The sequence below is a fragment of the Sorex fumeus genome, unplaced genomic scaffold, assembly GCF_029834395.1.
Source record: "Sorex fumeus unplaced genomic scaffold, SorFum_2.1 ptg000014l, whole genome shotgun sequence".
Lineage (NCBI taxonomy): Eukaryota > Metazoa > Chordata > Mammalia > Eulipotyphla > Soricidae > Sorex > Sorex fumeus.
In genome coordinates this window covers 33394161-33406317 of record NW_026606071.1, presented here as the reverse complement: position 1 = coordinate 33406317, position 12157 = coordinate 33394161, and the positions used below count along the sequence as shown (strand labels likewise).

At 40.8% G+C, this 12157-nt stretch overlaps 1 protein-coding gene across 7 annotated transcripts in view; it reads left to right on the top strand.

Annotated features, from left to right (window-relative positions):
* FN1 (fibronectin 1) overlaps window positions 1–12157 on the top strand; it is an 81213-nt gene that overhangs the window by 13051 nt on the left and 56005 nt on the right. For all 7 annotated transcript variants that reach the window (XM_056111592.1, XM_056111591.1, XM_056111590.1 and 4 more), the window contains exons 10-13: window positions 272–424; window positions 2175–2303; window positions 4681–4824; window positions 11958–12079. In XM_056111592.1, the coding sequence (XP_055967567.1) occupies window positions 272–424; window positions 2175–2303; window positions 4681–4824; window positions 11958–12079 (548 nt within the window). The remainder of the gene's footprint in view (window positions 1–271; window positions 425–2174; window positions 2304–4680; window positions 4825–11957; window positions 12080–12157) is intronic.

Here is a 12157-nt window from a genome sequence, read left to right as displayed (position 1 = left end):
GCAGTGGTCAGATGTTTTACAGACTCTTTGCGTGGGTTTTATCATGGGTTCACAGTCCTTTGCGTTATTTCTCCATACCTTACCTTTGGACTCTTTTCCCTCCGGGACTTGAACTCTTCCTTCCACATAGCAGCAACGCTGAGATTTTTTTTTTAAGATAAACACATTTCCAAGTGGAACTTCTTAGAACACCAAACTGGACTGATAGAGTCCCCTTTTAGACCTTGCCATTATTTCTCCTGTGAACTTTCCTCATCCCGATTCCCAACAGCTCATGAGGAAGTCTGTACGACCAGCGAAGGGGTGATGTATCGCGTTGGAGACCAGTGGGACAAACAGCATGAGCTGGGTCACATGATGCGGTGCTCATGCATTGGGAATGGTCGCGGGGAATGGACCTGTGTTGCCTACTCCCAGCTCCGAGGTATGTTTACTTATTAATGAAAGCATTAGAAATAACGGACTGGTATGAATAGTCAGACTTTTATGAGGAAATATACTTTACCAGAAGCAGGAGAAGAAATGCCTTAGCTCTCCATTTAGTTTAGTGTGTTGGATAAGTTTTGTGTTTTGGGAGTCCAATTAAGGAAGGTTTGCAGGGAGAGCAAGGGGGAGGGGGCTGGAGAGACAGAGAGAGAGAGAGAGACAGAGACAGAGAGACAGAGAGAGAGAGACGAAGAGAAGGAGGGAGGGAGGGAGGGAGGGAGGGAGGGAGGAAGGCATAAAAGGAGGAAAGTAGAGAAGGAAAGTGTCATAGAGCCATGGAGGCAGACTGGGGTGGGGGAGGGGGAAATGGCAGGAGGAAAACTGGGGTCTTTGGTGGTGGGAAATGGACACTGGTGGAGGGATGTGTGTTGGGTCATTTATGACTGAAACCCGATCACAAACAGTCTTGTAACTGTGTACCTCACAGCACTCAAATTAAAAAAATTAAAAATTGAATTTGCAAAAAAAAAAAAAAAGAAACAGAAAAGAAAAGCTGACAGACCAATAATGAGATCCATATTTACATAGGCTGAAGCGAAAGGATAACTTCAAAGGCTAGAACACTATTAGTTGCTCTTTTTAGCTTTCTGTTGCCTTTGGATTATGTTGAAAGTTTGAATAATTTATTTTAAGAAATGAGACTTTGCAGGGCTGGAGTGAGAGTACTGTGGAGAGAGAACTTGACTGGCATGCATTCAACCTGGATTTGATTCCTGGCACTCCAGTATGGTCCCTGTAGCACCTCAGGAATGATCCCTGAGCACAGAGCCAAGAATAATCAATCCCTTAGCATCAGTTGTGTCCTTAAAACCAACCAAACAAACGAAAAAACAAAAAAAATAAAACAAAAGGATGAGACTTGCTATATTATACTAATCCTGCAGATTCAGGTATAAGTTGGTAGCATGAATCAATTTTTTATTCATTTTTCCCCCTCTGAGCCCAAATATATAATAAAAGGGCATTGACTTATTAAAACTATTTAAGTTCTTAGGTTTTGTTGATTTAAAATGTAAGATTTTTGTAGACGCTAAGCTGAAAAGTAATCTGTGCGGCTGATTGACTTTGGCTTGAATTGGTTCTCAATTTGTGGTGTCCAATGAGTAATACACTTCAGGAACAATAATAATAATGATGAATAAGAAGGCATGTCTGAAAGGAACTCTAGAAAGCCTATAGACCAACTTTTTATTTTACACATGAAGGAACTTAGACCCAAAAAGGGAAAGACATTTTCTTAGCATTTTTCAGAAAATCAAGAACATAAGTGACCTAAATAATTTTTTTCAATTTCCCAAATCTAAATATCTCTCGACTTCGTCATTCCAAAGATAGCACCATCCCCTTATGCTCTAGAAGGAGGTTTAGTTTTCTTTCTGTTGGTCATAAATGAGCAAGAACTTTTCCGAAAGTGAAGTATGGATTTGCTCAAAAATTGGCTCTCACCACCTTTTAGTTAAATATACTTTGACCTCTGACATTACATTGCATTATGAGATTATTTTTGGTTAAAAAAAATGGTCTGATTGTCTCAGATTTGAAACAGTATTTTATTCTGTGTCAGTAGAAAATTATTTCAGCGGGAGTTGTTGACAGTGAAGTGGAAGGAACACTGTGCTGTGTATAACCATGGTTTTGTCTCCTCTCTGAAACTTAAAATAACTCTTCCCTCTTCTCATCCTAAACAGATCAGTGCATCGTCGACGACGTCACCTATAATGTAAATGAAACATTCAATAAACGTCATGAAGAGGGACATATGCTGAATTGTACCTGCTTTGGCCAGGGTCGTGGAAGGTGGAAGTGTGACCCTCTCGGTAAGGAGTCTTCATTTTTTAACTAATTCACTTATTTATTTATTATTATTTGGCTTTTTTGGTCACCCCCGGCAATGCACAGGGTTTACTCCTGGCTCTGCCACTCAGGAATTACTCGTGGCATTGCTCAGAGGACCATATGGCATGTTGGGGATTGAACCCAGGTCGGGCGCCTGCAAGGCAAACGACCTGCCCTCTGTACCATTGCTCCAATCCAGGCTTCATCTTTTGAGAGGAATTTCAACTCTGAGAAGTGTGAGCAGTGTTTCAAAGATGGAGCACTCTGTGATATTCCATAGGTTGACTTCAGCCTTGGATCAGTGGCTTGCAGAGAGCTTTGCAAAATCTTTTCTCTAATCATGGATCAGGCTCTAGCCTTGACATCGGTTGCTATTTATTTTTGCTGAATTTGATATGAGACACAGATTTATTTTAGTGGACTGGAATTCACTGTGTGCTTCTGAATCATAAAAGTAGAGAATGTTAGGAAAGAGAACCTTCCTTTGCTGACTATGCAAAAGCATGGACAAATGATTATGCCAGTAAATACCTTCTTCCAAAATACTTTATTTTTTTTGGCTGCCCTTTGCAATAGATCTGAGCAAATAGTGAAGGTTGAGCCTTTAAACATTGTGTTACCAGTGTTAAGGTAAAAAGGTAAAGGTAAAGGCCCTCCTGTTGATCGTCAATTTGCTCGAGCCGGCCCAGTAACATCTCCATTGGAGACTTTGTTGTTACTGTGTTTGGCATATCAAATACTCTCGGTAGCTTGCCGGGCTCTCCAATAGTATTTTTTTTTCTTTTCTTTTCATTTTCCTCGCTATGGTCACAAGAAGTACATTTCTAGGTCAGCTGGGCTAATCTGATAGTCACCAGGGTGATCAATATATTTACTCAGGGGCTGATCCCTTGAGGCCTACTTTAGATGTCACTGCAAATTAAGTGTTCGGATTAAGATTTCTTTCCTTTTTATACTTAGGAAAAGTTACGGAGAATCTTTTCAACATTTCCCTCCATTCCTAACCAGATGGGTTTTCTGATTCTGCTATTAAACTCAACTCTGCATTTTCGGGGACCCACTTTCACTGTAACATTTTCAGATGACAGGTTTAAATGTGTCCTGGGTCACAGTGTCTTTGGTGTCCACAAGCGTTTGGAAGTACAACACCAAAGTATTGTCCAGATATTAAACACTCTGGTGATGTCTTTGTAGCTTGCAGTAAGCTTTTCCATCTGCACCCTGTGTGGTCTGTATTGTTGCAGTTTTAGATTGAGCTTAAATGGCCTCTGGGAGTTCAGGAGTCGGGCCATTCACTCTTCTTTCTCAGGAGTCAGGCAGAATGCCCGTGTCTCTATTAGCACTTAGCCTTTACCCTCTCAGTGGAAGCTAGTTGCTGCCGACTTCCCAATCTCTTTGCTCCAGGTGGTCGGGGCAAAGTTGGTCAGTCCCGCTGCAGCCACCAAAAACTGTTAACAAAGCAATGCTGCTTGGTGGGTAAAAGAATGAGCTTTTGCTGGTTCAGTTTTCATGGTTTCCATAAGGAAGAAGTCAAACAGAGTGAATCCTTGAACTGAATCCCATTAGCATTCATTTTGCTGAAGAGAGCTCTAGCTCACTGAGAAAACAGTGAGACTGGTTGATGGGTTTGTTTGACCAGATTGCCAAAGCCAGGATAGAAGCCTTTGAGGTTTCTTTAGAAGCTGCTTAGCAAATACTCCTGGTTAAAATCCAACCATTCAACGATTTACATGTCAAATGAAGTCCCACTGATTCGGAAGATGTGAAACTGCCTATCTTTGGTCCTTGCTCTTTGACTGGGAATAAATCAGTTGTAGTATGGATAAGATGCCTACTTTTTTTTCCAAATTCACACTTTTGAATAGCAAGAGAAGCTGAAATCTAGATCTTTACATTTTTAGTTTGCAATCTCTTACCCCCCTAGAAAGTGAGTTGTTCCTCTCAGTAGTTGCTCTTACTATTAAATTTCCTATAAAGTATAGCACAGCGGGTAGGGCGTTTGCCTTGCATGCAGCCAACATGGCCGACCCGAGTTCGATTCCTCCGCCCCTCTCAGAGAGCCCAGCAAGCTACAGAGAGTATTCGATATGCCAGACACAGTAACAACAAAGTCTCCAATGGAGACGTTACTGGGCCCGCTCGAGCAAATCGATGATCAACGGGAGGTCCTTTACCTTTATCTTTACCTTCCTATAAAGTAAAAGGTGTGAGCAAACTGGGTTTTTTTTCAATTATATGTATTTGTGAGAAGTTGCAAGTTCTGTAGCAACTAAGAATTTTAAACTCTAGCCAACTAAAATGAGATTTGTAACTTTTAAATATTCAAACCTACTTACCTTTGACTTGTGGATATTTCAGACCAATGCCAGGATTCAGATACCCGAACATTTTATCAAATTGGAGAAACCTGGGAGAAAAACGTGCACGGAGCAAAATACCAGTGCTACTGCTATGGGCGTGGCATTGGAGAGTGGCACTGCCAACCTTTACAGACCTACCCAGGTAAGCAGATTGTTCCTGTAAATTAAGAACTTATACACACTGCCTTCTCCAAACAGAACAACATCAGAGTCTGCTCAAACTATGGGGCCAGTGTTGGTTTCTCCTTCTTTTCTCATGCTTTGCTTTCCATGACACTATTGCTTATCAACTGAATTTTGGACTAGAATCGTTTTCCTTTCTCCCTCCCCCTCAACTAAAAGATCTAGAAGGCTATGAAAATGTACCAGTGGGCAGTGTTGTTTCTTAACACAGTTGAATTCACTGAAAATACTGCTTAATTTCATGTCTTATCCAAACATGCAAAAAGAAACTGTGAAGCGGACTCCACTGGCGACGGTAATTGGGGCTTCATGTTTGGTTCTTAGCAGAGATATCACATAAAGAAATGATGGAAAATAACAATGGAGGGTATGTACATGTTTAGCTTTTCATCCCAGCCCTCTTTGTGTCAAAATATTCATTTGTTAGATCAATTGAGACTGAAACAAAGTTTCCTGGGTCAAGTGTTGTAGTAATTTGGCTAATCCATTGCTCACATAGTTGAAAAATGTGTATTACTGGGTCACAGGATATAATGCCTAGCTGTAGGCATTATTGATTCATTTGAGGAAAAACCTTTCTTCAACCCAGTGATTATAATGAAATGTGTTGAATGGTGAAGCTCTGCTTGTTGGGCCGGACTGATTTGAGCAACTCCCAAGGTGCAAAATCTGGGCTGGAGTGATAGCACAGCGGGTAGGGCATTTGCCTTGCACGTGGCTGACCCAGGTTTGAATCCCAGCATCCCATATGGGCCTCTAAGCACTGCCAGGAGTGATTCCTGAATGCAAAGCCAGGAGTAACCCCTGAGCATAGCTGGATGTGATCTAAAAAGAAAAAAAAAATAAAACAAGGTGCAAAATCTTCTAGCTTCCTGTTAATTTGGGGCTTAAATCATGGCCTTGTGAACAGGAGAGGTGGTGTCGGGATTAAGGTGCATGCTTTCATGAAGCTAAGCCCAGTTCTCTTCCTGGCACTGTGGTTTCCCGAGCATGGTTGGGTGCAACCCTGGAGGCACCTTTTCACTGCCAGGATGGTCTGAGTAGTCTCTGATGCGACAAGACCCCACAGTACCACAGCCTTGTCCTCTCACATCACTGCCCATCCCCACCAGCCTGGTTGACAGGGAATTGACTGAGAATTGCCAAGAGGGGTTTCAAGGTCTCTTGAACACTGCTTGAGAGCCCCAACCCCAATATCTGCCTATCCATTCGTGTGTGTGTGTGTGTGTGTGTGTGTGTGTGTGTGTGTGTGTGTAGCACTGTAGCACTGTCCTCCCGTTGCTCATCGATTTGCTCGGGTGGGCCCAGTAACATCTCCATTGTGAGACTTGTTGTTACTGTGTTTGGCATATCGAATACTCCACAGGGAGCTTGCCAGGCTCTGCCATGCGGGCGGGATACTCTCAGTAGCTTGCTGGGCTCTCCGAGAGGAGCGGAGGAATCAAACACGGGTCTGCAGGGTCAGCCGCGTGCAAGGCATATCGAATCTACCTGCTGTGCTATTGCTCTAGTCATCTGTATATAGATATGAAACCAAGGGAATGGAAAGGTACTATAAGGAGTTGGAGCCAGACCTTGCCTGCACAAGGCCTCAAGTTCTATTTCCACCCCAAGTGGTTCTGTACGTGTCACTGGCTCTAGCCCTGTTGGCCTCGGCACTGTTGTGCCTGTGCAGCTCCATCTTCACCAAGCATTGAATCATTACACCTCATGATCTGCCAGCACTCAGGGGCCCCTGAGTTCCTAAGAACTGCTCAGAGGCCTCCTCTTCAACTTCCCCCCAATCTTTTTGTTTTTCTTTTCTTGGGTATGTCCTGGGCTCACTCCAGGGTCTGCACTCAGGGATCACTACGGGCTGGCTCCAGGAGTTGTCTATGGGATGCCAGGGATTGAACCTGAGTTGGAGGCATGCAAAGGCAAGCAGCCTATCCAGTGTCCTATCTCTCTGGCCCCATCTCCCCCCCAAAAAAGTTAGGGCCTTCATTCCAAAACAAAAAAGCTTTTCAGGGTGTCTGAATATGCCTACCAGAGAAACTAAATGGACTTAGCCCCTCCATGATTCTAAGAAATTTACTATACTGAGAACAAGGTATGAAATAGTTTGGTCAAAGGTTTGCCAGATCCCAGTGCCATATGAGTTGCTAGGAAGATCACTGCCAGTTTCACTGTTCCCTTGTGGGGAGATTATAGCTGATTATCGTTAAAGTTGCTCCCCAGATTTCCAGTCCAACAATCTGTGGGTCCTCAATAACAGGCATGAAAATACACTTTTTGCAAACCCTGTGGAGTTTCTTCTCTCCCAACCCTCAGATAAACAGTAGCTCTGTTCCAGGAGGAATCACAGAGCACAGACTGTCCTGTCTCTCAAGTTGGTTTCTGTGGTGGTCTTGGATATAAGGCATTACTTTAAAAAAAAACTCAATAATATTTAAAGATCTAATTGAAAAATCATCAAAAATTCAGAAAATATGTCATTGTTTTTCTTAATGCAACTTCGGCGGAAATATTCTCATTGGAGTCGGAGAGAGAGTGAGTAGGTGTTTGCCTTGCACATGACTCACCTAGGTTCGATCCCTGACACCCCATTTGATCCCCTGAGCCTGCCAGGAATGATCCCCACGCACAGAGCCAGGAGTAAACCATTGGCATAGCTGAGCGTGTCCCCACCTCAAAACCAACCAACCAAACAAAAGAGAACAATACTTTCTAGCTCCTATGTTCATGGCTATCGGTGTAGGCACTGATTCAAAATGACTTCTCCTCAGTGGTTTCATTAGAACTGTGTTTTCTCTTGTAAAGTGTGACTTAGTATTTAGAGGGACATGTCAGAATTTAAAACTGGAGGGGAGGGATCTTGCATATGTTGGGATTTGATGTGATGACCCTGTTCCCCCTCTTTTAAAAAGGTAGCAGTAGTGGTCATTGAGCAGACAGGAGAACTGGGGGGAAGGTGCCGGCATTTGCCCTTTGTGTGCGATTTGGTGCTTATCTCTCTGCCTGGTTTGCTCAGTGGTTCAGACCTTGCATGTTGGGCTTTGGGGGTGTGGGAAGAGCAAAGGGACAGCAGATTAGCAAGGGATTGTCTCAGAGCCCTGCCCTGTTTGTCCCATCTACCAAGGACCTGGTAGAGTTGTTCAAACTAACAGAAGATAAGGGCATTTGGTTTGTCAATGAGCAACTAGAAAAGCACAAATCTCTGCAAACTAAATAGAGAAAAAAGGACAGAGTGACCAACCCATAAATGTTTAACTTCTCCAGGGTCAGAGTTGCGGGAGATTTTTCATTTGAGGCTTATTTTAAACTGATTTGAAAAGAATAGGCTTTGTGTCATATCTTAACTATTTTATGGTTAGCCTGCTCAGTTTTGCGTAGGAGAGGGAGCAAAGGTAATACAAAGAAGAGTAAGTAGTCGGGATAATGTAAACATTTTATTTTATTTTTTTCCATTTATTTATATTTTTAATTGAACCATAGTGGTATACACATTAACAAAGTTGCTCATGATTGAATATCAGTCATATAATGTTCCAACACCGGTCCCTTCCCCAGTGTACTTTTTTTTTTTGGCCTTTTTGGGTCACACCTGGCGGTGCTCAGGGAACCGTATGGGATGCCTGGAACCGATCCTGGGTCAGCCACGAGCAAGACAAATGCCCTACTCGCTGTGCTATAGCTCCAACCCCTCACCAGTATATTTTCCCACTACCTAAGGTCCCAGTTTCTCTCCTGTCCTTCATGCCTGTACTATGGCAGACACCCTTCCTTCCTTCCTTCCTTCCTTCCTTCCTTCCTTCCTTCCTTCCTTCCTTCCTTCCCTCCCTCCTTCCTTCCCTCCTTCTTTCTTTATTTCTCTCTCTCTGTCTCTCTCTGTCTCTATCTCTGTCTCTCTCCCTTTCACTCTCTCTCCCTTTTTCTCCCTGCCCCCCCCCTTTCCTTTTGGACCTTATGGTTTGCAACACAAATAATGAAAGGTTATCAGGTATATTCCTTTACCTGTCCCCTTCAACCCCCCCTCACCCGCTCTTGTGGCAAGCTTCCAAGGGGTCTGGGAGAGAACTCAAAGGACTGGTGCAGATGCGTTTTGTGCTCCAAACACCAAATTCCATCTGGGCACTGCCTGGTTCTCTAAGCACTGCCAGATATGGTCCTGGTGGCCCACAAAATCACTCAAATCACTCAGTCCTAGCAGCACCATTGTCACCAGGACTTAGTTTTGATTTGACCCAGTAGGCTGGCAGAATACTACATGGCTCCCCTGAGTCCCCCAAGCATTACTAGGGAGCCCCAACTCCAAAGTTAGTTTTACCAACTGACATGTACTGAAAGGATTATTAAAAATTTAAATCTAATTAATGTGAACTCTGTTGGAATCTACAAGTTTTATTTTCAAATTATACATAAATAAGGTAAGGGATAATAGGAGTTTAATTGATCTTACAAATCACAGACAGTATAGACCCAAATGTGTGAGACTCAAGGCATTCTTCTGGCTCTTTGATGTCACCCTCTGTTTTGAGATAGACTCTAAAGCCAGTCAAGAAAAAGCATAATTTGAAAATGTAGATTCACTAAACCAGTGCTTCATGGTTTAGAAAGAAGTAACGTGTCGTTTTGCTCCATCAGTGGAGTGAGAACTACTAAATTGCCTTTTCCCCATCTTCATACCACCCTTTATTTAATAATCTCCTTGTAGTCAAAGAAGCATGATTAGGCTTAAGGCTGACAGTAAAAAATTATTTTTTGTCTTTCTAAAACGTTACATGCATTCAATTCTTTTATGTTGTTTTATGTTGTTTTTGTTTCTGGGCCACTTTCTGCACTGCTGAGGGGTGATCCTGGGTCTGTATTTAGGGAGATGCTCAGGGGATGAAATGCAGTATTAAGGACAGAATCCTGGGCCATCTGTATAAAGAACATGTACTCCAGATTCTTCACCTATCTATTTGGCCCCTTGTATAAGCTGTCTTTGAAACAATAAAATAAAAACCTTACTAGAGCAGGTTTAAGTTCAGAGAACAGTTGAGACGAAGGCATGGACATTTCCTAAAAAATATATCCAGCCTTCTCCATTTCCAACATCCCACTGAGTGTATATCTGGTACAATCAGTAAAACTAAATTGGCATAGTATTATGACCCGAAGTCCATAGCTTACATAAGAGATAACTCGTAAGGTGGTACATTCTGTAAATCATAAACCTTTTCCTTTCTAAATTATGATCGCAAACTAAATAAAAGTCATAGCACATGTCTATTTATCCAAGGAAATTATAGCCGGATTTCTTTAAGTATTGATATTAATAAAACAAGTTTGCTCTTTTTTATTGATATCCATGAGAACAATCATGTCCCTAAAACTTTGTGCTAATGTTTATCTTAAACACCTGTTCACATTTGTGAGGGTTTTCTTGAAGATAAGTGAGGATCCAAAGAGGAACTTGAAATTTACTTTTGCCAGTTGACTAGAACAAATGTCTCACCATGGTCTATGAAATATAGACTGCAATTAAAGAGAGAACTGGAAATAATTTTAAACCCATGAATTATAGGCTTTATGGGGTTGGAAACAATATCTATATATATAATGAAATTAACCTTCAAATAATATTGAATTAGTCTTTTATTGACATATTGGCCTTCTACCATCTAATTGTTCTTAAGGCGGGAGTCAGCATATTATTCTAGAACTTTGTCTACAGAGATATGAAAGTTAATATTCATTGTGTAAAGAGAAAAGCTTATTTGTAGAGAGTATTTAATAGCCAAGAAAATTATAAGGTTTTACAGTTGATGTATTTTTCCTAAGAACTTTCAGAAAATTTAAAACCTGCTAGTAATCCGGTGAAGTGAATTATTAAGTTTGCAATAATTTGCCTTATTAACAGTGTCAGCAAGATAGTTTTGGAAAGGTTTAGTTTCATTTCTGGAAAATTGATTGTTGATTGATGTATGAAAAAGACAAGGCTAGGAAAAAGACAATGTTCTACAGTGCAGACATAAATTTCCTATTTCATATGTTATTCTATGTGGAATTCCTATTCAGTGGTTTCTACTTCCTTTAAGACCTGCAACTGTGGGCCCCATACATAGTATAGGGATTAAGGCACTTTCCTTGCATAATGTTGACCTGGTTTGATCTGGATTACTGCATGAACCTCCAACCAAGCAGTGCCAGAAGCAAACTGGGAGTAGCAAACTGGGAGTAGCCCCTGAGCACCAATGAATGTAAAAACCCCTGTAAAAAAGGGAAAAAAGTATCTAAACTAATACGTTTTCAAAAATACTTTAAATTAGTGGGAGTAACACTCATATTCATCAAAATAATGAAAAACTGGATTTACTCTATAATCCAAAATGTCATGCTGTTGATAACTGCTTTTGAAGAAATTAAGTTTTTGGAAAATGGAAAATACCTATTCAATTAATTTTTCCTAGTGTTATGAATTTTTTCAGCAGCAACAACAACAACAAAACAATGAATTCATCGAAAAACAATTTTTTTATCTCAATAAATGGATTAGTAGAGGGTGATACTAGAAAATGCTTCATGAGGAAAATTAAAACTGTATTATAAAATGATAGGAAATAAAACTGAATCTTTAATTATTACCTTGGTCTGTTTGTCTGAGACTCTACCCCATTTAGAAATGTGTTTGTTTTACATCATGTCATATGGCCTTTGGAACATTGTCTTCGTCTTAGGTGTAGATTCACTCCTGATAAAATTCTCCACAAAATAGAGTTTGCTTCAGAGAAACTTCATACAATAAGTAAATGAAGTCTATAATCTGTAGTACATTACTTGTGTTGAGTTTCACTATTTGCTCACTATTCTTTGAAAATGGAGAAAAAACGAAGCAAAAGACATTGAAAAATTTGTTTTATCTGATGCAAGTTCTGTTTGCCTTTTTTATGTGAACAATAATAATTTAGCAATAATTTGCTGTAGATACTGCCAATGTCAGCATTTAAAAGAATAATGCCATATAAATTTTATTGTGCTAACATTTGTTCACAAGTCTTTAGTGATTCTTATCCACTGTTTAAATATTGGTGAGTAAACAGCCAAGATAATCAAATTTTTCACTTTCAGGTACACCTGGTCCTGTCCAAATAACCATCATTGGGACCCCAACTCAGCCCAACAGTCACCCCATCCAGTGGAATACACCAGAATCATCTCATGTTACCAAGTACATTCTTAGATGGAAACCTGTGAGTATTCCATCAAGATATTTTTTATACAGAATCTTTCAAAATGAACAAATTTTGTATATGTTTTCGGCTTTCGGG